The 23,596-nt window shown below is 31.7% G+C and overlaps 3 protein-coding genes across 3 annotated transcripts; 2 read left to right on the forward strand and 1 right to left on the reverse strand.

Annotated features, from left to right (window-relative positions):
• Nucleotides 1–12,701: 12,701 nt before the first annotated feature.
• Nucleotides 12,702–17,929, forward strand: LOC114196320. The gene is made up of 5 exons (XM_028086926.1): nucleotides 12,702–13,479; nucleotides 14,052–15,760; nucleotides 16,338–16,520; nucleotides 16,627–16,798; nucleotides 16,888–17,929. The coding sequence occupies exons 1-5, from the start codon at nucleotides 12,894–12,896 to the stop codon at nucleotides 17,652–17,654; spliced, it is 3,417 nt and encodes a 1,138-aa protein (XP_027942727.1). The 5' UTR covers nucleotides 12,702–12,893; the 3' UTR covers nucleotides 17,655–17,929.
• A 1,619-nt stretch (nucleotides 17,930–19,548) lies between these two features.
• LOC114164268 (peroxidase 5-like) lies at nucleotides 19,549–20,975 on the forward strand. Its single transcript, XM_028048871.1, has 4 exons — nucleotides 19,549–19,801; nucleotides 19,913–20,104; nucleotides 20,181–20,346; nucleotides 20,419–20,975. The coding sequence occupies exons 1-4, from the start codon at nucleotides 19,589–19,591 to the stop codon at nucleotides 20,829–20,831; spliced, it is 984 nt and encodes a 327-aa protein (XP_027904672.1). The 5' UTR covers nucleotides 19,549–19,588; the 3' UTR covers nucleotides 20,832–20,975.
• Nucleotides 20,976–21,456: 481 nt separating this feature from the next.
• On the reverse strand, nucleotides 21,457–23,258 carry LOC114164270 (nascent polypeptide-associated complex subunit alpha-like protein 2). Its single transcript, XM_028048873.1, has 4 exons — nucleotides 23,015–23,258; nucleotides 22,835–22,934; nucleotides 22,108–22,226; nucleotides 21,457–22,021 (listed from the first exon to the last, which is right to left on the reverse strand). The coding sequence occupies exons 1-4, from the start codon at nucleotides 23,114–23,116 to the stop codon at nucleotides 21,674–21,676; spliced, it is 669 nt and encodes a 222-aa protein (XP_027904674.1). The 5' UTR covers nucleotides 23,117–23,258; the 3' UTR covers nucleotides 21,457–21,673.
• Between the last annotated feature and the right edge of the window lie 338 nt (nucleotides 23,259–23,596).

The following is a 23,596-nucleotide window of genomic DNA, read 5'->3' on the forward strand; positions in this document are numbered from 1 at the left end:
AATTTTTTTAAATTTTCTTTAATTTTTTAAAACGACTTGGTCTTGGTCTTGCCACGTGGCACTAGCAGTACCATGTGTTAGTGTTATTGTCACATGACAATGGTTGTTTTCAATTCATGTATTTAAAATTTTGATTCAATTTAGTTTTCCTATTTTATAAAATGATCCAATTTGGCTCTCTTTAATTTCAGATCAAATTAGTAATTAAGCTTAGTTGCAACTTTTATATATATATATATATATATATATATATATATATATATATATATATATATATATATATATATATGTTAAAATATCTTTTTTTCATAATTTATACATCAAATCATCTACCTAAATACTCACATTATTTTATTTTTTTACATTTTTACACTTGTAATTTTTTACACTAGTAAAAAATGAAATAATTTGAGTATTTAGGTGGAGTGATTTGATATATAAATTATAAAAAATCATTTTAACAAGTATATGTACGTTGTAATTAACATGTGCCATGTACGGACACGACGTAAACCTCAACTTAACAAAAAAATACCAAAATCGAACCATCTTAGAAATTAAGAGGACTAAATTGAACATAAAAAAAATAAGGAGACGAAATTGAACCAACCGAACAAATACAAGAACCAAATGTGTGTGTATATATATTCAATTGGGATAGTAACTCTCATGTACTCTACCCATTGGATAAATATTCATCTCGTACCCGTCTCCATATTCGTGTGGATATATGTTATGTGGGCACCAACATATTTTTTTAATATATGTTCGTACCCATGGGTATTTAAAAAAATTTAAATATTTAACAACATATAATATAATATATAACATTCATAAATTTCAAACAAAATCCAAATAACTCATTTAAATAGTGTTGGATGACAATTTACAAAGAAATGAAGATTGTTTTAAAACCAATTGATTAAAAATAAACCATTCAAAATCAATATGTTAATATTTCAATCATGTTTTTTAATTTTTTTTTAATTTAAATTATCATATAGCGGGGGTACGAGTATCTACATATACTAATACTATGATACGCCAATATAAAGATACTTGTATCAGTTACCCACTGATATCTATTTACAATATCTATTTCTTACTCGTTATAGGTTTTATCCACTATTGTACGAATTTTGTGACATCCATAAATTTATTTATGATGCCAATTGTATAGATAACTTAAAATGAGCTTTAAAAGGTATATTAACTATATTTGTGTTTAATATTATACATTTCCATAAAACTTTCTCCATATAACTATTTTAAGATAAACATAATATTTCATACCAAGAATTATTCTCGTCATACCTAAGCCTTTCATCTCAAATTCTCCACTTCACGAATGAAATCACATTCATTCATCTACATGGTATATAATTTTGTTTTAATTATGCCTTTGGTCCCCATTTTGGAGTCAAAATCTCAACTTGGTATCCAAATTTTTAAAAGTCATAAGTTGGTCCCCTTTTTTGTTAAAACGTCTCAAGTTTGCCCTTTCTGTTAAGTTTGGGTTGACACCATTAGAGGGAGTGCCACGTGTCAGTTCCTAGATTTTTTGACTTTTTTTATTTATTTTTATTTTTTATTTTGAATATTTTTAAAAAAATCAAAAAATTGGCACGTGTCAAGTTGTCATCGTGCCACGTGATAGTGACAGAGTGATGTGACAGTGACAATGACATGTGTCACTTGTGTCATTTTCAATTTCTCAATTTAGTACCTTTATTTTAATTTTTGTCTCAATTTAGTCCCAATTTTTGTAAAAAGTTGCAATTTTGTCCCTCTCCAAATTGAAATCAAATTTAATTTCTATATAAATGTACACAAATATTTCTATCAAAATTGATATTTCAAGTAAATACTTTTAAACAAATTAAGTTCATTTAATTAATATTTTACATTGAACTTTATTTAAAATTGTTAATAGAAAATAATGTTAATAGAAAAAAAATCATAAATTAACTAGTTCATGTAACAATAAAAAACATATAAATTTAAAATTTGAAAACAATTTTAAGTAAAGTTGAATGTGAAACACAATTTTAAATAAATTTAGCTATGTTAAAAATATATAATAAAAATATCAATTTGAATTAAAATATCAAATTTAATAAAAATATTTGTATAACATTTATATAAAAATTAATTTTTGTTTTAATTTGGAGAGTGATGAAATTGGATTTTTTTTACAAAAATAGAGACTAAATTGAGACAAAAATTAGAATACATCGACCAAATTGAGACTAAGGAAATGACGTCTGGCATAATATTGACACCTGACATTATCACTACCACATCACCCTGTCATTGCCACGTGGCACGATGACAACTTGACACTTGGTAAAAATTTTATTTTTTAAAAAAAATCAAAAATAAAAAAAATAAAAAAAAATTCAAAAAATCGAAGAACTGACACGTGGCACCCCATTTAACGCTGTCAACCCAGACTTAACAGAAAGGAAAAACTTGAGACATTTTAACAGAAAAGGAGAACAACTTGAAACTTTTAAAAATTCGAGTACCAAATTGAGATTTTGACTCCAAAATGAGGATAAAAACCATAGTTTTTCATTTAAGTAGAGATGATTATGTAAAAACTACGTCATATATCGACTTTCGAGTTTCACCCAAAACTTCATCATCTACATAGTGTTTGCTTTTGCGTAAGTTGTTCAAGCAGATGGATATCTTACTTCACCTGATTTGAAAGAATTTGTAGGATAGTAATTGCGGGATGGGTATAGATTTAAATAACAGATTGAAGAGATTTTTTACGATTTACTGTACATGGAACTTAATATTACCAAATTGTCCATTACCTTTGTTTTAAATCACACTAAATAACGTTTGCATGATATTGTTGTTTAAGATTGTTCGGTGTACGGTGTGTGGTGGCTGGTGATGGTTGTTCATGTTAGATAGTTATGTGATGGTTCTGAAACATTTTAAACATTTTATAGAGCTATTGTCATTCCCTCCACTTCTCTGAATGTTCCAATCTCTACAACATGAAATTATGGTTCTTTTCAGATTTATAAATCAGTTTGTAAAAAACAGGAAAATATGAGATTGCATTTCCTTAGATACGTACATGCAACGAGGTTCAGATGAAATCTATATCAAAATAAGAAGTGTTGTTTTCTGTACACTTCTCATATACCAAAATATTTTTTTGTCAACACCACATTTTTTTTTCTCCATGTTATTGATCTATTTATTTTTTTTATTTGTTACTTTATTCTAATTTATTCGACTGTAAAAATCAATATCTATTCAGACAGTTTCATTTCCCCCTTAATTAATGTCATTCTAATTAGGCTTGTATACAAGTCTAAAAGGCCTTCTTTTTTGCTTTTTTAATTGAACATTTGATTGGACTGATTTGGGCCTATAAACCTCGTCCATTCCTTTATTTACTATTTTATTTAAAAGAAAAACTATGCTCACTTGGTATTCATGAGAGTTGTAACTAAAAGTTTTAATGGTTAAAAATTATAACAAATTAAATTTGTAATGGTTAAAATAATAGTCAAAATTACATGTTATAAAAACAGTTTGTGACAGAAATATTTTAACCATTTATATTTTTGTTAGAAAAATAACAAAAGTAAATTCTAACATTTTAAAAATTGTCACAAAATTTATTTTTCTTTTATAATATTTTATAATATTCTAATAATTAAAAACTATCACAAAATATATTATATTTTATTATCATTTGATATTTATTAAAGGTTAAAAATGCTATAAATTATTTTAAATATTTATAAAATTTTCAGTTATTAATTATTTTTTACGAATTTAATATTAAATAATAAATTTTATTTAAAATTATTTTTTAAGATGATAAAAATAGTAATAATAATAATAATAATAATTAATTTTTCATTTAACCTAAACATTATAATTCTTTTATATACCACACACACAACAATATGCATTATAAAACACCTATAATGATTTTTCAAAATATACGAAATCAAACAAAGAAAATGTCAAAGCTAAAAATTAGAAAATTTGGTGTAAAAAACATTAGAAAATTAATAAAGAAAAAAATTATTAAGTAAACATTAAAAAAATCATAAAAATACAAAAAAAATACATAAAAGATAATCTATTTTGATCTTTTCCTCATTTATCCACTAATTTATTTCTTCTTCTGGAGGTGTCAAAATGAATTTTAACTTGTGAATCAATCTAATTGTCATGGATTTGAAATGCAAGTCAAACTAAACATGGATCACTTAATTTACAAGGTTAAACATGTTGAAACCATGTTGAAAATGAATTGACCAATAATCCACTTATAACATTCTTTTATTTTATTTTATTTTTACTATTTTTTTATAACTATTTTTAATTTTAATCGTTTATTACTTCTAATTATATAGATTGACAATTTGATATTTTTAAAATGTTAAATAATGTTTGAATATGTTTAAATGATTAATTTATTTGTTTACTCAATCATATAAGTTGAAACATTAATTCTCAACTAGTATATTTTATAATAATGTTTGGAAGTTGAAACATTAATTCTCAACTAGTATATTTTATAATAATGTTTGGTGAAATAGATAAATATTTTTATTATATGGTTATAAATAGATTAGTTAAATAAAGATATAAAATAAATTAAGAAAATACAATTAATGAACCTACCTAATTTACTTACATATGCGGAATTTCAAAATTTTTAATGTACTAAAAACTAAATCAAATTGAACTCATTCTTAACTTAATTGACATTGATTTAATCTGTATTAGATAAGGTTGAAAGCATCTTAGCCAAGCTAACTAGATGAGCATGAGGGCTTTTTGGATCCTACAAGGATGAGTATATATTGGTCACGTAACTTCTTACAGGGACAAGTACATCTCTACCATGTGACTATCCCAATCAAGCCTGTTATGAAGACAGAAAGATGATATATGAGACCAAAGGTACAAGACGAGAACATATATGTTGGGCGGATAAAAATAACATGTCTTGAAAAATCCCACATCGCTTAGAATAACCAAGGGGGTAGGTGTTAGTGACTATATAATGATCTCTAAGTCCATGATGTTCCTTGTAACATCCCTACCGGATATTACGGGTTTAAATAATAAAATAAAATAAGCAAATAAAGTCTCATTAATTATAAATCCATTTCCCAAAAATGAGGGAAATTTCAAACTTTTATTACTTCAATAATAATTCAAAATCCAAGAACATAATTACTCTTATAATTATCAAATAGTCCAGTATTACCAATAATTACAACTTATTTGAAATCATAAAGACAATGTAAAAACTCTGAGAAAAACTCCCCAAGACTAGCCCTGCTTCGGCTCTACGTCTCACCAGAGCAGATAGGGTGAGCTAACAAAATAAACATATATATATATATATATATAGTACAATTATATATATATATATATATATATATATATATATATATATATATATATATATAATACAATCACACCAAAGGAGTTCCGTCCTTTGATTTCACATCACATGGCCACAACCATGTGAACCGTGTTCTACGTCTTCTAGTGATTACCTCAAGATGACCTGCTGTCATACCTATCGACCACAACCGGTAGAGCACGTGCGAGAAACCATTGCTACGGATCATACACCGTAACGCCAGGTGGAGTTCCCTTATATGAACATAATAAGTAACATCCCAAGACTACCAAACTCGTCAGTCAACTACTGAGGAGGGCAATCTATATGGACCCATCCGTACTGACCACAACCAGCACACTCACACCGGCAACACTCGCCAACCCGAGCTCAACTCAAGGGTTCCTCGTGTTCATCCGCCATCCCGAGCTTAACTCGATGGATGCCATTCCGAGCTCAACTCAAGGAATGTCACGTGCTTAACCCCTATCCCGAGCTCAACTCAAGGAACACCAGCAAGCCGACCTTTAAGATATCCTAGAAGCCTTGTAGATCACGCACATCATAGCAAGCATAACACCAATCTACTGCAGCAAAATCACCTGGCGGGGGACACGTACCGCCAGGCACTACCGCTTCCAGATCGACTGGTAGGGGACACGTACCGCCAAGCGTTAAGTGCCTTAGTCTTCACTACCACTACAACTATCGCCTGGCGGGACTTCCCCTACCGCCAGGTGCCACGCGCCTTAGGATTCACTGAATTGCAGACTCCGTGTGGCGCACCCCTCCTTACTGCCAGGCGCTACACCAGTACTTACGCAATATTGGTTTTAGTTCAGGTTCAAGCACACTTCACACAGGTTACTCTCAGTTGCTCTCATTTGCTCTCATTCTAGAGTACCCCTAATGAAAAGCATTGCCATCTATAATGTTCAGGCCTTATAGCACCTCACATGTGCATTCATCCCCTAGTCATATAGACCATCCCAAGCATGCTCAAACACAATATAAGCAGCAATACTCTTACAATTTTAAGCACATGATCTTATGCACCAATGCAATTTAATATTGACACCCATGCCTTCAACAAACCAATTCTCCACATGTGACTAATCCAAATGAATATTCAAATTGTAGAGACTTACCACATAACCCAATCATGCTTCATTAGAAGTTACTAGTAATTATCAAGAGGTTATTCATGCATTTTAAAGACTCCAAAATTAGCAATATTGAGTAACGTATATATCTAGTTGCTGACCTCCAAATCAAATCTCCACCCTTCAAAGTGAAGAACCACATGTTATGGACCACCTGTCGAAATTTCACCTAAATCGGACTGTTAACAAACCGAGAAATGCATTTTTACGAAAATTGCGCAAACTAGAAAAAAGTGGTAGCGCCTAGCGCCCAGAGGTGGAAGGTGGCGCCTGGCGGGACTGTACTACCGTCGGGCGGTTCCAGTTGCGCGAAAAGTACCAAAAACAACGTTTTTCGTGAACTAGAGCACCCCTCACATCTCTGATATGGCGCCTGGCGGCCAGCCCCGTGCCGCCAGGCGGTGCATACTGTTCTGAGCAATTTTTTCCCGATTTTCAGCACCAGCACAGCTCTTCTCTCCAACAATTCCTCCAATACAATTTCGCCACACTTCCCATTATTTAACAATCCAATTATACTACTCTTTCCATTTGATAATAGCAAATTACCCAAATTCAATTTCCGCTAATTGATTCCCTAAGCAACAATTCGCAATTCATCAATCCTAGAGCCTTCTTACACTGTTTCATTCGACTATGTCCAAAAATACATTAATATCCCCACTGTTTGACATCACACCCAACCTTTAGAGAGTAAGGTTAACTTTCCCTCTGATCAGATTTGACCCAGCACCCAGAAAACACCAAAAACGACCAATTAGCTCGCGTAGCCTGGCGGTTCAGTCAATATCGCCAGGCCCTACATCCAAAAACCCAGAATTGGGTAAAAATTCTATGCATCGCCTGGCGGTCGAGAATGTACCGCTAGGCGGTTCCTCTCACAGGAACCCAGAAACATGAAAATCAGATGAGTCACCTGCGGCTATGCATAGCCCGCCAGGCGGTTTCTGGAATTTTTCCAAAAACACAACAATTCATGTAGAAACATATAATACTCATGCAATTCATACTATAGATCATGCCATTATTCACCCATAATACAAATAACGAGAAAAATTCCCCTAACCTGGTTCCCTTAGCTTAAATTTTGGAATTGTTGTGAATTCTCTCTTGATCCTCAATGATCTCCCTTTGGCTTTCTCTCCCAATTCAGCTTCAAAGCTTCACTCCAACCTTACTACTCTCAAAATTCGTGTTCTGTTTTCTGAGTACACCCACAGCTTGCCAAAACCCTTCTTCTTACCTCACATTGGCCTTTTAAAGGTGCCTTAAAGCTAGATAATTACCAAAAACGAATTTAAGGTTTAATGGCAATGTTTATTATATCATTCATTGATTCTTTATGGTCCATTTTTCAGCCTCCCATGGAGGCCCATGCATTTAGGTTTCCCTTAACCCTTCAAATTCAAGCCAAAACCCAAAATAGCAAAAATAAAGTTTAATTTGGGTTCTCCCAAGCTTGAACACATAACCATACAAATGCCAAATCAATGTTTAACCATTTAACCAATTCATGTTTTGTGATGACTAATATAATTAAATGATTATATCATTTCATAATCATGCTCAACATATATTTAAAAATAAAAACAAATAATTAACATACATAGGACTCAAACTCAAGTCCTATCACACAATTAAAGTACTCTCAACTATTTAAACTAGTACTTTTCCACATCATAGCAATCTGCATTAAATGCCTTAAAGGCTCATACTACCCACATTTATTAAATAATTATTTAAATTTCTTAGGTTTTACATTCCTTACACCGAGTCAAAGAAACTTTAAGGCTGTATTTAACTCTTCTTTCTCTTTCTTATTTCTTATACCTTATACCCATAATAAGAGTGTTGTGAGATGTTTGAGTTAAATTATTTCTTTGAAGAGTGTAAGTATACTCGGAGTCAAAGGACATGAGAGAGTTGTCTATGTGTTTTCTTGTATTTATTATTAATAAAGTGATTCTCGAGAGTTTTTTCCAACAACATCAAATAGGAACCTGATAGCTTCGACAATGTAGTAATTAATCGGTATAACGTTATGATAGTTATAACAAAATATTCATTAGTATTACACATTTTCTATCACTGACTTGAATGTCGCAGTACATACAAATACGCATTCTTCCACGATTCTATAACAACACCAAATTGATTCTATACAAAAACATAATCTACGGAGGTTAACATATTTTGAAATCCCTATTTTTATTTAAAACACCCTAACTTTGTACAACACCATCTTCGGAGTGAGAGATTCCATTGGAGGATTTGGAGGATCGGATAAAAGCCCAGTCAGAAAAGAAAAGCACAAGAAATGGTGCATTAAAAAGAAACATTGAAGAAAGCTTTTAATTGAGGAAAAGTAATGGATAAATGATGTTCATTTTTTAATGAATAGAACCATCTAAAAATCTAATGGAAGCAATGGCCAAACATGTAAGTAAATGAATGGTGGGTTAGTGGCGTCCTTATTTTATGGATACATGAGAGATGGGTGACACTCTGTTCACACCAATGCCCAAGAATGTGACGATACGATATGGCACTAAAATAAATGAAGAAGAGTTTTTACGGTACAAACTATTGAACTATTAAGTAGAAACTAATGTTTTACTTTTATATTAAAACATACGGGACAAAAAGTGAAAAAGAAGAAGAAAGGTACACATCATCTTAAAAACAGTGATTATGTTTTTAGACAGTATGTGTATTTTTAATCAAATTAATTATGACAAATATTTTTTTTTATGATGCTATGATTAAAAACTAAAATGTGTGAAAATTTTAAAGCATGGTAAAGTTCGTAAGATTAGTTTATCACGTGAAAATGCCTTTAAAAAAAATTCGTATTTTATACAACTACATATAGTTATTAAAAGCGTAAAATATCTTTCGGTATCCAATTTTTTAAAATAATATTTCTAAATAATAATATATTGTATTGATGATGATAATAATAAATATAAATTTTTTTTGAAATAAAGTAATGACATAAATAGTTGTTTAATGATTATATAATATATCAGGATTGACCATATATCATAGTCCATTGAAAGATATGAAAGACTGTATATTTTACTTCTTTTTATTTCTGTTCTAAAATAGAAATAGTCGTTTTTATTTTATTTTATAAAATCTTTAATTTTGATTTCATCTTGATTTTTTTTCCATATATTCATTTTTTATTATATTTTAATTAATTAAATTATATGTTAGATTTAAGTTTTAATTTGACTAAAATAAGAAAGTTCTATTGAAACAAAGTTATCGATTTTATAGAATAGAAGAACAAATGAGTCTATTTTAAAATGGTTCTTCAATTTTTTGATTTAATTTTTATTTTAGTAAGTTGTATATTTTTTTATTTAAGTGTTTTATATTGCATTAATAGACTACTTTATTTATTTTTTAATAAAAGTTACATGTGAAGTATAAATGCAAATCTTAACACATCAGTTTACTCACAAAAATGTAATAATCATAAGTCATTCAATAGAAAGATGGATAAAAGAGGAGAAAATAAATATAAAAGCGATCAGAAGACTAAATCAAACATATGTAAATAAAAAACACCAATAACCTTTTCAAAGAAAAAAGTTATTAAACTCTAAAGTTTAGAAAATGATATTTTTTATGAAAAAAAATGTAAACTAATATAGAAGTTAAAAGATCAAAGCAAGTAAAGTTTAATCTAGGTACAACATTAAGAAATTGTAGACCATGGTTCAAAAATAGAGGACAAAACCAATAAAAACGTTTTGAAGTGATGACCAAATTTTAATAGCCATGATGCTAAAAGAAGATATGAAAACTACTCTCCTCTTATTGATTGCATAAAGTACACATCATATGAAACCTCTAAATTCAACATCTTTCTTCCATATTTAAAAAAAATATAATATATTATTTTATTATTTATTTATTTATTTTCAAAAAGTTTAAGAATAAAAATAATTTATCAAAATTAAATAAAATATTAAGAGACATAATTATTTAAAATAAAAATCTATAATAATTAAGTCACAATAAAAAAAACAATAACAAAAAAAAAATAATACAATTTTTTTTCTATATTCATAAAAATAATATAAATACAAAAAATTTATAAAATAAAAAATATTATTTATTAAACTAATATTTTATTATCAAGTAATACAAATTAGATTTATCATTTTATTTTCAATAGTACTTAAAATATACCAAAGTTAAAAATAGAAAAAATGAATTCATTTATATTTTTTTTACTTCAAAAACATAAAAAAACAAAATACTGAGAGTGTGAAAATATACGAAAAGTTCAAAAGATAACGAGAGAAAAAATAAAAATACCTCAATAAATTTATTTATTTAGTGTTTTATTTAATTTTATATTTTATTATTTATTAAAAATTAATATTATTTTTAATAAAAATATACCTAATTTAATATTCACTAATATAATACAAATTATATAAAATATATGTAATTTTAAAAAATTTAGAGTCAACACCCTATACCAAAACTAACGTCCGCCTCTCATATATTTTTTTTCAAACAACAAAATTATGAAGCGTTTGAAAAAACTTGCAACGACTTTTTGATTATGTATACCTAAATTATCCAAAGACAAATTAGGAGATTTAGAGATACTCAGAATCAAACTGTTTAGATTATTTATTAATGACTTGCAAAAAAAAATTTCATTTTTATCATTTTTTATAGACATATTATATATTGATTTATAAATTATTATATTATTATATACGGTAATAGTAATTTAAATATTAATTTATATTTATTTTATCATATATACGGAGAGAGGTCGAACCATATTGTTTTTACAAAAAGTTGAACTAGATTTTATAGAAATATTTTATTTTATTAAATTAAGCTCGAAAATTTTCATTTACTATTTTTAACTCAATTTTTATTTCTATTAAATTGTGTATTGATTGATTTATATGTATTACGGAAAACTTATTATTTAATAAATTTATTAAAATTTTATTATATTTAAATAAATGATAACAAAATTTATATTTATAATTTATATCTATTAAACTCTACATTTGATTATTTAATTTTATTCATAATTATTATTTTAAAATTTAGTTATTTTATAAATAATTTATATTTAACCGTTATTTAAAAATATTTTTTATTTTTAATTTTTTTTGTATATATTTATATATTTTTTTCTCCTAATTTAATATTTAACAATTATTTTAAATATTAATTATATTTTTTTATTAGTCTAAATTTAAATTTTTATGAAAATTAAAAAATACAAACATAATCGTACCAGTATTTTCGTTAGCTATTAATAAAGTTAGCTACTAATAAAAGAGATTATTTTTGGTAACTGCTTAGTATAATAATCTGGTTAATTATTTTATCTTTTAATTTTATAATTATCTTTTAAGAATATACTTTTTATAAATTTAATAATATTTTTATTTTAATAATAATTAGAAGAAATATTTTTATTTGTTATATTAGATAAAATTATTGTTAAATTTAGTTAATATTTCAAACATTTTTTACAACCTTTCTCGATTAATGTTCCAGTAAAAATGTATCTGAGTATAATCAATTTATCATTAATATATTTAAAATATTAAATAAATCAATACAATTTCATTAAAAATATTAAATTTATATATTTATACAAAATTAGTTAAAACAATTAAATATATATTTATATATATAAATATATATATATATATATATATATTTTTAGATCTAAGTTGTTAGTCAAAGTTTTAAAAAAAATCTCAATTTTTACTTAAAATTAAAAAGAGAAAAAACATATTTAATTTTATAATTGATAATTCAACAAAATTAAACTTTTAGTATCTAAATACATTTAATAGTAAATTTTTATGTTATAAATATAATTAAATATTAAATGAAATTAGTATAAGGTAGCACAATTGCAACAGTAAAGAAGTAATAAATAATAAATATATTATATCAATGAAACAAACTCTGGTATTTTAACAAAATTTCAAACTAAATTATATAATTAAATTAATAAATATTTGATAATAAAGAATATATTTGTTGATTTGATTGAATTCAGTTATGATAACAGGTTGAAACGAAAATATTTTATATATTCAGTTGTAATTCCTTGTTTTCCGCAATCTTCTCATGTTATCTTTTCAATTTTGCACCTTCTCATATAATTTCTGTTTCTCGTATAATTTCTTTCCCTTATAAATTCTGAATTCTGCTATCCCAACTTTCAAAATTGTTCTCTTTTTTCACACCAGTAACTGTAGTTAATTCTGATTCTGAAACCTGGGTGTTTTCGATAGTTCATGGTAGCTTAATCTGCAAAAGCGATGACGGGTGTAGGGGGATCGAATCCTTATTTCTTCTCACCAGCTTCAAGTTTATCAGCTTTTGCGGCGCCATTTAGTGTCAATCCTTACTCTTCCCCCAACGTGGTGTTCACGGATTCAGGGCCCTTAGAGGATTCAATAGTGGATACAATTGAATCCGGAAGTGAATCCGCAGATACTACGCGTGCAATTCACTATCAACCTTACGGGTACGATTTCTTTTCGAGCCCCGTTAGAGAATTGGATTCCTCTGCTCAGTTCCCTCAACTGGGTTTTCCCTCTTATGCTGCAAGATCAAGTCTTGTAGAAGCCCAACCGTACCCTGTGTCTTCTGCAATTCATGATCACGCTTCTTCCGTGCCGCCTTATCACTGGTCTTCTGTGACTTCCCCTTCGGATTGGCCCTCTCTGGAGGAGGCTAACAACTTTCCTGAATTAGGGTTTTCTGGTCAAAAAGGTGTTTGCTGGGAAAGGTTTCGCGACTTCAATGGCAGTGTTAAAGGGAAACAGGTTGGAGTTGGGAGCAGCAGTCTCCCTTCAAAGGCTGTTTCTGGCTTGGTCGAAGAAATAATGCATAAGAAACAAGGTATTTTTTTTTTCCCTTGTATTGTTATTATTATTTTTTTTTTTCATTTCTAGTGCCAGATGTAGACGTGCTCTGTGTAAGGTGTGTCTGATTTCTGAGCTTCCTCGCAAATATGGCCTCTCTTTCATTCTTAGAACAATACTTGATTCGAGAAAGTTTAATGTAGTCTGGATGTAATTTACAACACACTTAAAATCAGTCAGTTAACTGTATAATGTTAATACTGATTATGTAATATGATATGATATCTTGCCTACATAATGTAGGCTGGTAATACAATGTAAGTATACTATTGTCTTGCGTCAGGGGATGTTTCAAATGAGAGTCTGCAAAATGTTTTTGGAATGAACACATCTCATACAACAAAGTTTGTGCATGAAGATCTGTTATTTGTTTCTAGTTAAATTGAAGGACAGTTTAATTATGAGAAAGATTATTGTTGGTGGGTATTATTTTGTTTATAGTTTCAGAAAATTAAAGTATGAGAAAAAATATTGTAGTTGGATGGTGGTAAATGGGAAATCAATTTTTCATCTTTTATATTGAACATGAGTGTTTTTTATTGCATGCAGCAAACCGAGAGGTGAAGGACTCTGTTAATGGTGAGGTTTCATATATTACTGATCGGGAAAACTACAACGTGCCTGCAATTTCACCTCCCTTACCTGATACATCTAGCTGGTGGGGCAGTCACAAATCCACGCCGGTCGAATTTCTAGGTGCATCTGCTCTGCAGTCCCCTTCAATGCCTGTAGAAACTCGTCATGAGGCCCCTTTGAAAGCCGTTTCTGATTCAGGGAACAATCACATGTCAAACATTTTTTCATATGACAAACCCTCAAGACACATTGATAATTCTTCAAAGGTTCATACTGTTTATTCAATACCTAGAACAGGTTTGACTACAGATCTGAATATTGATCATATTATAGATCAACATGTTGGGCACAGTAGTTTCTGTAATACAAAGGAGGCTTCTGTCAGGCCCTGTCCTGGAATCTCTGGTTGCTTCGACTCAAGTCATATCCGTTTGCATCTTGGAAGAAATGAGCCTTCCTCATCAAACAAAGCAATGGTTTCAGACAAGACTGTTTCGGGGGATGATTTTGATTATATATTTAGAGGGAGGACCGAATATCAAACCCCTCATGCCAATATGAATACTTTAGGCCTAAGACTTGGCACTATGGAAGATGTCAATGTTGAGAAATCTTTTGAGGGTGGCGACCGATGCAACCCTGCTGAAGACTCACCTTGCTGGAAGGGAGCTTCAGCTGCTCACTTTTCTTATTTTGAACCTTCTGCAGTCCTGCCTCAAGAATATGTGCACAAAAAAGAAAGCAGCTTCGGTTCCGTCATTCAGGAGTCTCAGAATTACCTGTTTAATACAGATAACAATACAAAAAAGTCAGCTGAAAATTCAAATGGCTATCAAGGAACAGGTTCTCCAAGGAAATGTTCAGTAACAAATTTTGCTTATGACGATTGTAAGTCAGGTAGTGCTGTGAATGGTGGACCTTTTACATTTAAACCTAACTGTGATTTTGGGCTTCAATTTATGGATATTACCAAAATGAAGGAAAATAGTGTGCCAGCAGCCAAGGCAACCAATTCTGAGTCTGGATCTTCTCACATGGAGTATCAAGTTGCAGAGAAAAACAAATTGATGTCACAAAAACAGCACACATCCTGCATAGGTGATGCAAAGGCTGGATGCAATTTGAATAAATTCTTGGAACGTGGTTCATCTGACACTGTAGAGCATGTATTACCTTTGGAAGTACATACCACTACTACACCTTCGGTAGTAAATACCACTACTACACCTTCTTCAGTAATAAATACCATTACTACACCGTCTTCAGTAGTAAATACCACTACTGCGCCTTCAGTGGTAACTACCACTACCACACCTTCAGTAGTAAATACCACCACTGCAACTTCTCCAGTAGTAAATGCCACTACTACACTTTCTTCACCTTCTTTAGTTGTAAATACTACAACTACACCTGTAAATACAGCAGGGAGAGTAACAACTGAAAAATTAAATGTCCAAATGCTGGTTAATACTATGCAAAATTTATCAGAATTGCTCCTTTACCACTGCGAAAATGATGTCTGTGAATTGAAAGAGAGAGATTGCAATGTCCTTAAACATGTGATCAGTAATCTTAATACTTGTGCTTTAAAGACTGCTGAACAAATTGCCCCTGCACAGGAATGTCTTCTCAATCAGCCAGAAACGTTTAACTGTGCTAGAGAATCGCATGAGTTTCACCAGGTATGATGTTCTTGTTTATTATATATTCAATGACAAAGCAGCTCTATAATGGATAGTGTGTGTGTGTGTTCTGTCTCAGTTGTTCACAATTATAATATAACAGTAATTTGGCTATATGAGAATGTACCTGTTCTTACGATGATTTCCCTGATATGTGATTTGGATAATACTGAATGATAACATACCCAAAGAGTGCTTTACCTGGTACCTAATAATGAAATAGAGAATCATTTTCAAAAAGAGAAAAAAGAAATGAAATATATATACTTTACACGTCTCAATGCAAAATTTTAGCTCAAATTTTCAACTTTAAATTAAACATTAAAACCCAAAACTGAACCTCAACAGAAGGAAATATTGCACAAAATGTAAATGATGAGTAAGCGATATTCATAGATATAGAAGTTGCATATAATTCTCCTAATTCATATTGTGTCTAGGTCCATTTTGTAGAAGGAGAAAAGATAGGATTCTTTTTTTTGTATCCAAGATAGTGAAGATGGTGTTTTCTGTTTTCTATATGTGACAAATTATTAGCCTTGCATTACTTCTGTAAGTTCTCTGAATATATTCTCAGAATGCAACTCTCAAGAGGCCACAATTAACCAAGATTGGACCAGAGATCTCTAAGGTTGAGAATCCACTTGTTGCGGATGCAAACTTGAATTCCAGGTCTGCCAAACCACCTTGGAAGCTTTCAAATTCAATTTCCTCAAGAAGGGGGGCTAGAGAAATGACAATGACTGATGGCATGACTAAGGTATTTCAGATTGTTTTATTTCTTACTAACACGTGTTTTCAATTGGAAAGAGGGAAAATACAGCGGAAGGGAAATATTTAATTACTGCTGGCATACCTTTTGATAGGATCTAAAAAGGACTCTTGATGAGAATTTCCACGATGAAGTAGCTGATCCTCAGACAGCGTTATATAAGAATCTGTGGCTTGAGGCTGAAGCTGAACTGTGTTCTGTCTATTACAAGGCTCGCTATAACCAAATTAAGATTGAAATGGATAATCACTCTTACAAGGAAAGAGGTTGGCATTTTTTCTTTATCTCAATATTCCTCATTCTTATAAATATCATGGAAATTTGTTTTATATTTTATCTTTTATAAATTTTGTAGAGATGGGAAACCAATCAAAATCTGAGGAAGTTCCGGCTTTGAGGCAAAATCAGAGTTCTGAAACTAAAGCGCACAATTATCCAAACCGTGGTTCAACTGCCCTTAATTTGTCTGTCTTGGATTCTCCAAGTCTAGAGGGACTATCTTGGTTGAATTTTTTTACTGATGTGAACAAGCCTAATAATGCAATGACACCTGGAGGAAGTGGTGATCAGAACCTGGATAAAGCCATTAATAGTTATATTGTTTCATCCTCAGATGAGGAGGAGCCTGAAAGAAATGATGAATCTTCTGTTATGGCCAGATACCAAGTTCTCAAAGCCCGGGTTGACCAGTCATGCATTGATACTACCAAGACAGAGGAACCATTAGACATTGCAGACAAGTCATCACCTAGAGGGAGTGATAATCAAAATGCAGTCAATTTTTGCCAAGACTCCCCTAGTCCTGAAAAAAATAGTACTGATTATGAGGCATCTGTTGTGGCTAGGTTTCATATTCTTAAATCCCGGCTGGAAGGTTCAAGTTCTATGTCTTTAGAAGGGAAACAATTAGATGGAGTTGGATCTGCTGACAATGATATGGATGACACAACAGTTGCAAAAAAATCTGAGGATAAAAATTTGGACGTCCATGAAAATCCTGCTATGGTGCATCCCGGCTCCTACATTGCCATGGACAAGTCAATCCCAGAGGAGTTTCGACATCCTAACTATTTCTCTGATGGCTACTCAACTGATTGGGAACATGTGGAGAAAAGCATGTAGGCCGTATTGAAACCGTGAAGAGTTTGGTTATATGGTGCAATAAATGTTTATACTTAAGTTGAGAACACGACTGAATAATGTTTATGGATTAGATTTTCTTGTTATTTTTATCAGACGTATGTTACAGAATTTGGTCTTATCAGTCTTTGTTCTGTTTGTATATAACAATGTCTGACTTTACGTTTATCTATTGTGTGTCTGCTCACTCGCACTTGTTTATAAACAAGGGCAAGTAACTAAAATATCAAGTTGCCAAATTGCTTCAAGTTAATCAACCATATGGACCTTGATGATTTTTTCTTTACTTCAAAAGAATATTTTGACATTGTTTGCTGTATAATTTGCTAGCTACGTTTCTAATTACTTTTCCATTCACATGTTGCTTTCCTAAGAAGCTGTTTGACTGATACATAAAATGCTGTTTTGTCACGTGAATTTATGAATTGAAGTTCTTGCAATCGGACGGGATTGATATGCATTTGTCATTTACCAATTAATATATGGGATGCATAATATGTTTGTGCATCATGTGACTTGTTTTCGGTGCAACAAATGTCTGCTTTTTCTGTTGCACATTTAATAATTTAGTTTTTGAGTATTTGAAGGCAATAATGAATTACTGATTATAACGGGCGTACCAAAAAAGGATTTTAACGGGTTAAAATTATTTCACTTTATTGTTGTGGCTGCTTTCAAGTTCTCTTTGTTTTCTTAAGAGTTGTTTTTTTCTTGATTTTAAAATGGACTAAATTTTTTTTAAATGAATGTTGGCAACATTTTCTAAAAGCATTCGTAGCAAATTGAATGTCAATGTAAATTAATTCAATTTTCGAAACTAATATCGCCATTGTAATAGTTAAACGTTGCGCTATGAATAATGCTTAAACGATCTAGACTCAAAAACCTCGTTCTTTTAGAGATTCAAAAAGATATGTCATTATCATTATTTATTTTTATATATATATATTTGCAACTACCCTGGTGGAATTTTGTGAAAGATACAATCTTACTATTAATTTTATAAAACCCACTATACTAAAATACGGTTTTTGACAACAATGATTTAATCTTGAGAAAATGTTGATGGAGAGAATTCTAAATGTGTATAAGATCACTTTCAGCAATATGATAATTGAAATTATTCAAGATTATATACAAAAATAAATAAAAAATTCTTATTTGGTTTTTCTCTTTAGCTCTAAGTTTATAATTCCTTTGAGGTGTTCCTTCACTAGTAGGGCTTGTTGGGTGTGGCCATGACATGCCAGGGTTACCCTGAATCTGCTCTTAATTGAATAAACAAGAACATAGAATGATATTTCAAAAGATAGCTCTAGGTTCTAATTAACATTCCCTCACGATCAAAGTTACACCTAATCCATGAGAAATAGTGGTTTAGAACATATAACTAATCGTAAAATATGACTACTACTAATTTGTTTTTGATATTAAAAGCTTCATCAGTAAATCATTCTTCCTAATCCATGCCTTCTTTCTAGGTATATGAAAGTTGCTGTAACAACTACCACGTTGGCCTAGCATGTAAATTATGAAACCAAATTTTTTAGCCTATTATTTATATTTGCTAATCCATTCAACTTAACAACCAATTTGGATTTACGTGCACTCAAGTCAACCAGAGTTGATTTACGCACGTATTCCTCATCCTATCATCGCGTGAAATCTTGAGAAGGGGCATTATCAAACCACTGCACTAGCAGTGTGCTATAACTTGTTCTACTTGTCGTTTCTTATAGCTCCCCAGTCACTTGCATTCTTCACGATCAAATTATAATAATAGTAATATTCCAGCTTATTGCCCTATCACTTGACCCTAAGGGCAGAACAATGCTCTTAATCATTGTCTTTCGTGTATAAATAGGCTACAATTATGTTGTAAGTACACTTAAAAGCAAAACAATCTTAAAGAGAAAATGAGGTCAACAATGCTTAAATGTATAACTATAGTGTCGGTCATATATTTGTTGAATCAGAATGCTCATTGTGAACTGCAGGTTGGGTTTTACAGCTACTCATGTGGTATGGCTGAGTTCATTGTCAAGGATGAAGTCAGAAAAGCTGTCAGTACTAATCCTGGGTTTGCTGCTGGGCTTGTAAGAATGCATTTTCATGATTGCTTTATTAGAGTAAGTGATTATATGAAGCCATTTGTTATATACATTATTTAGTAACAGTGAAATCTGCTACTCAGCTTCTTTCTTTAGTAAAAACTTTTACCGCTTTGTTAATTTTTCTAGGGGTGTGATGCATCAGTGCTTCTTGATTCCACTCCCTCAAACACTGCAGAGAAAGACTCTCCCGCAAATAAACCAAGTCTTCGAGGGTACGAAGTCATTGATCATGCCAAGGCTAAACTTGAAGCAGTGTGTCCAGGGATTGTTTCTTGTGCTGACATTCTGGCATTTGCAGCAAGGGACAGTGTTGAGTTCGTAAGTGTGTGTACTTTGTTCTAGAAACATTTCTGAAAGCAAGGAAATGAACTTAACCATTTCTTGAATTATGCAGGCTGGAGGGCTTGGTTATGATGTTCCAGCAGGTAGAAGAGATGGCAGAATCTCACTAGCTTCTGATACAAGAACAGAGTTACCTCCTCCAACCTTCAATGTAAACCAGCTCACTCAACTCTTCGCAAGGAAGGGATTAACACAAGATGAAATGGTCACCCTCTCAGGTATGCAAGAGCTTCAACATATGGTTTTCTTATAGCTTAAATCTGCTAATGGCATGTATTTTGTTCATGCAGGAGCACACACAATTGGCCGTTCTCATTGCTCAAGTTTCAGCAATAGATTGTACAATTTCAGTGCCAGTTCTAGACAGGATCCAAGTTTAGATCCCTCGTATGCAGCATTGCTGAAGCGGCAATGTCCACAAGGCAGCACAAACCCAAACTTGGTGGTTCCAATGAACCCTTCAAGTCCTGGAATTGCAGATGTAGGCTACTATGTTGACATATTATCAAACCGAGGCCTGTTCACATCTGATCAGACACTGTTAACTGATGCTGAAACAGCCAGCCAGGTGGAGCAGAATGCCAGGGATAGCTATCAGTGGGCAAGCAAATTTGCTGATGCAATGGTGAAGATGGGTCAAATCAGTGTCTTAACAGGTAATGCTGGAGAGATTAGAACAAATTGCAGGGTGGTTAGTAGCTAACAATAGGGGTGAGGGAAGTACCTGCAGCAAATTAAGATTTACATATTTTAAGTCATGTTTCTAGTGGAGGGTTTTTTCCTCCTGCTTCATTACAGAGCACGTAACTTCGCTTCTGTTTTATTTTTGTTCTTTTTGTTCGCGAAACTTGCCTTCACCTGTCGCTGAATCAGTCCTGTGTTTGCCCCTAAAAATTGATAGCTTGTCGTGTGTAGCAAGAATTCACTCACGTTACCACAATCAATTTCCAAGATCGTCCAATCACAATGCCTCGCTATCGACAACCGACAAACTTTTGTCCTAAGCTAGATATCGAGGACAAATGCTAAATTAGTATATTACACGTTTAACAATATATCAAACAATAATTACTTGAATGTGCTTTTGTTGTTTTAAACATTTAAATGGACAAATGACATCTTATATTTTTAAAATTAATTCAATTTAATCCAAGCGTAACATCAGCAAAGACTGCAAAAAACTCCTTCTCCTGGATCGATGGTATCCCATTTCCAAAGGTCTGAGACATGAGCCTTCAAAGGTAGCACGTATGGATCCAATAAACCAAACTGTATATAGCAGGAATTAAACATGTAACACTTAGGTCTAAACTCTCAAGGGCACATTATAGAGCTCAGAGAAGGCTATTATAAATAAAACAACAAAATAATATATCATTCATCATCATATAGTACCACAAATCTTAGATAGCAACAAAATTATAAGGTAAACACAACCATATGGACCAGTGATACGGTTTGAGTACCATGAAATAATAAGGATGGCATTTAGTTCCAAAATCATCCCCAAAAATCAACAACAACAAAGAAGAACATAAACAGAAACTAAGTAGTGAGCTCCATGATAGCACCAACAATGTCCCCGTCGTGAGTCTTGAGGGCCTTGACAGCCTTGCTTCTAGATACTCCTGCCTGGGTCATCACCAAATCAATGTCATGAGGTTCAACACCAGTCTCATCAACCTCCTCCTCTTCTTCAGGCTGCGCTGCTGCAGCTGCAGCATCTTGATCTTGTTTTGCCAGCACGGATCCCACATCTGGCATCCTGAACTGTTGAGCAGCCTGTGTCTGCAATTGAGAGCTCAAGTCCTCTATTTTTGCCTCCCCAAATATGACATAGGTCTCAGAATTTGGACTCTTAAAGACATCAGGTTTTGAGATGAAAAAAAGAACCTAATGCATAAAACAATCTGGTTAAAAGCCATCCACATCCCAGATAGAACACAGAAAAGACGATGACAATATATACAATGACTCACATTCTTTGTCCTCTTGATTGTGACCCTACTAACACCACTAACAGGTTTCAATCCCAGCTTCAGCATTGCTTTTCGGCTCTTCTTCTCACTTCTGCTCTGCTTCGAACCCTCAGTACCACCTGCATCATAAAAAAACATTAATCCAAGAGAATAGATCAACAGATACAGTGTTGCAGTTGAAGACAAATGAAAAGAGGCACATTGTATTTTTCTTCTAGCCAAACCCTATAATTATATAACCCTAACCTCCATAACACCGCAAAGCTAAATCCTTTTGAAACAAATAACACATGTGCCAATAGTATATAGTTTTTTAACACTTCTGACTAAACTACACAATGAATACTCTCGTGTAGGGCAAGTTCGATAACTCCTAGGCTAACTACCTTGAGAGTTATTATTAGTTAACAATGATTTCTTACTGGTTATTTTTTACACAGACATGCATGTCTATGAACTATGAAACTCATTGTTTTTCTTCTTGAAAGAAAAATCTCAAATTGATGTAAGAACTCAAAGCACAGAAATATATCAAACGGAGTGAAAAGTTGACACATTAAGTACATTGCCAACAAAAAGAATCCCTAACATTAAAACGATGTTCTACAGCAAGGCTAAAAAAATCTGTTATTCTCAGATGTAAAATGGTAAATCTAGATACAAGTAAATCCATTAATCCATTTTAACAGTTATACATATAAACATAGTGATTAAGAAAAAGGAGGACCTTGGGCATCATCCTTGTCATCGTCTTCGTCCTCATCCTCGTCTTCGGTTTCATCTTTTTCATCGTCCTTAACATCCTCTAAGATGGGAGCATCATCCTCCTGAGGAAAAACAGATTGTGGAAGCGAATGAGAGAGAATAAAGTAAAAAATTGAAAGTAAATGGAGCAAGATGGGAGAACCTGGGGCTGGGGTTTCTTCTTCAGGACTGCGTCTTCGACAGAGGGCACTTGTGGCTCGGCTCCGGCGTCGGCGGCGGCGTCAACAACGGGTCCCGGAGACATGGCTTTTGTTTTAGTGAACAAACACTCCACAGACACTGATACGGAAAGATAGAAATCGCAGAAACGATAGATTCAATGATGAGACTCTTTTTCTGCTATTCATTCTTCACCTTCCCACCTCATGGGCTTTCGGGTTCTTCAGCCCATCTCTAACTTGGGCCTTTATCGTCATCCCTTGACCTATATTCTTAATTTTTAAAAAATATTTATGTAATGAAATACATTTATCATATAACAAAGACAAATACTTGAAATATAGTCTAGTATTTGATTGCAATTTTTAAAATTAAAAAATTGTAATATCATGTCTCATTTAATACATCCCTTTTCCAAAATTATATTTTAATAAAGTTAACCAGTAAAAAAATATTTGATTGTGTTATTTATATTCCTCTAACATACATTTAGCAACCAAAGTAAAGACAATTTGAGATAAATACTCATAGTTGCCATACTTTATAAAAGTTCCTGTAATTACAT

This window comes from Vigna unguiculata, chromosome 9 (genome assembly GCF_004118075.2).
Source record: "Vigna unguiculata cultivar IT97K-499-35 chromosome 9, ASM411807v1, whole genome shotgun sequence".
Classification (NCBI taxonomy): domain Eukaryota; kingdom Viridiplantae; phylum Streptophyta; class Magnoliopsida; order Fabales; family Fabaceae; genus Vigna; species Vigna unguiculata.

Bases quoted from the DNA above. Each gene is read 5' to 3' on its own strand.
- LOC114196320 (XM_028086926.1), top strand. From the start codon at position 12,894: ATGACGGGTGTAGGGGGATCGAATCCTTATTTCTTCTCACCAGCTTCA. The intron at 15,761-16,337 runs GTATGATGTTCT...ATATATTCTCAG, and splicing joins AATCGCATGAGTTTCACCAG to AATGCAACTCTCAAGAGGCC. The intron at 16,521-16,626 runs GTATTTCAGATT...ACCTTTTGATAG, and splicing joins TGACTGATGGCATGACTAAG to GATCTAAAAAGGACTCTTGA.
- LOC114164270 (XM_028048873.1), bottom strand. From the start codon at position 23,116: ATGTCTCCGGGACCCGTTGTTGACGCCGCCGCCGACGCCGGAGCCGAG. The intron at 22,935-23,014 runs GTTCTCCCATCT...GTTTTTCCTCAG, and splicing joins AGAAGAAACCCCAGCCCCAG to GAGGATGATGCTCCCATCTT. The intron at 22,022-22,107 runs GTGAGTCATTGT...TTTATGCATTAG, and splicing joins CAATCAAGAGGACAAAGAAT to GTTCTTTTTTTCATCTCAAA.
- LOC114164268 (XM_028048871.1), top strand. From the start codon at position 19,589: ATGAGGTCAACAATGCTTAAATGTATAACTATAGTGTCGGTCATATAT. The intron at 19,802-19,912 runs GTAAGTGATTAT...TAATTTTTCTAG, and splicing joins TTCATGATTGCTTTATTAGA to GGGTGTGATGCATCAGTGCT. The intron at 20,347-20,418 runs GTATGCAAGAGC...TTGTTCATGCAG, and splicing joins TGAAATGGTCACCCTCTCAG to GAGCACACACAATTGGCCGT.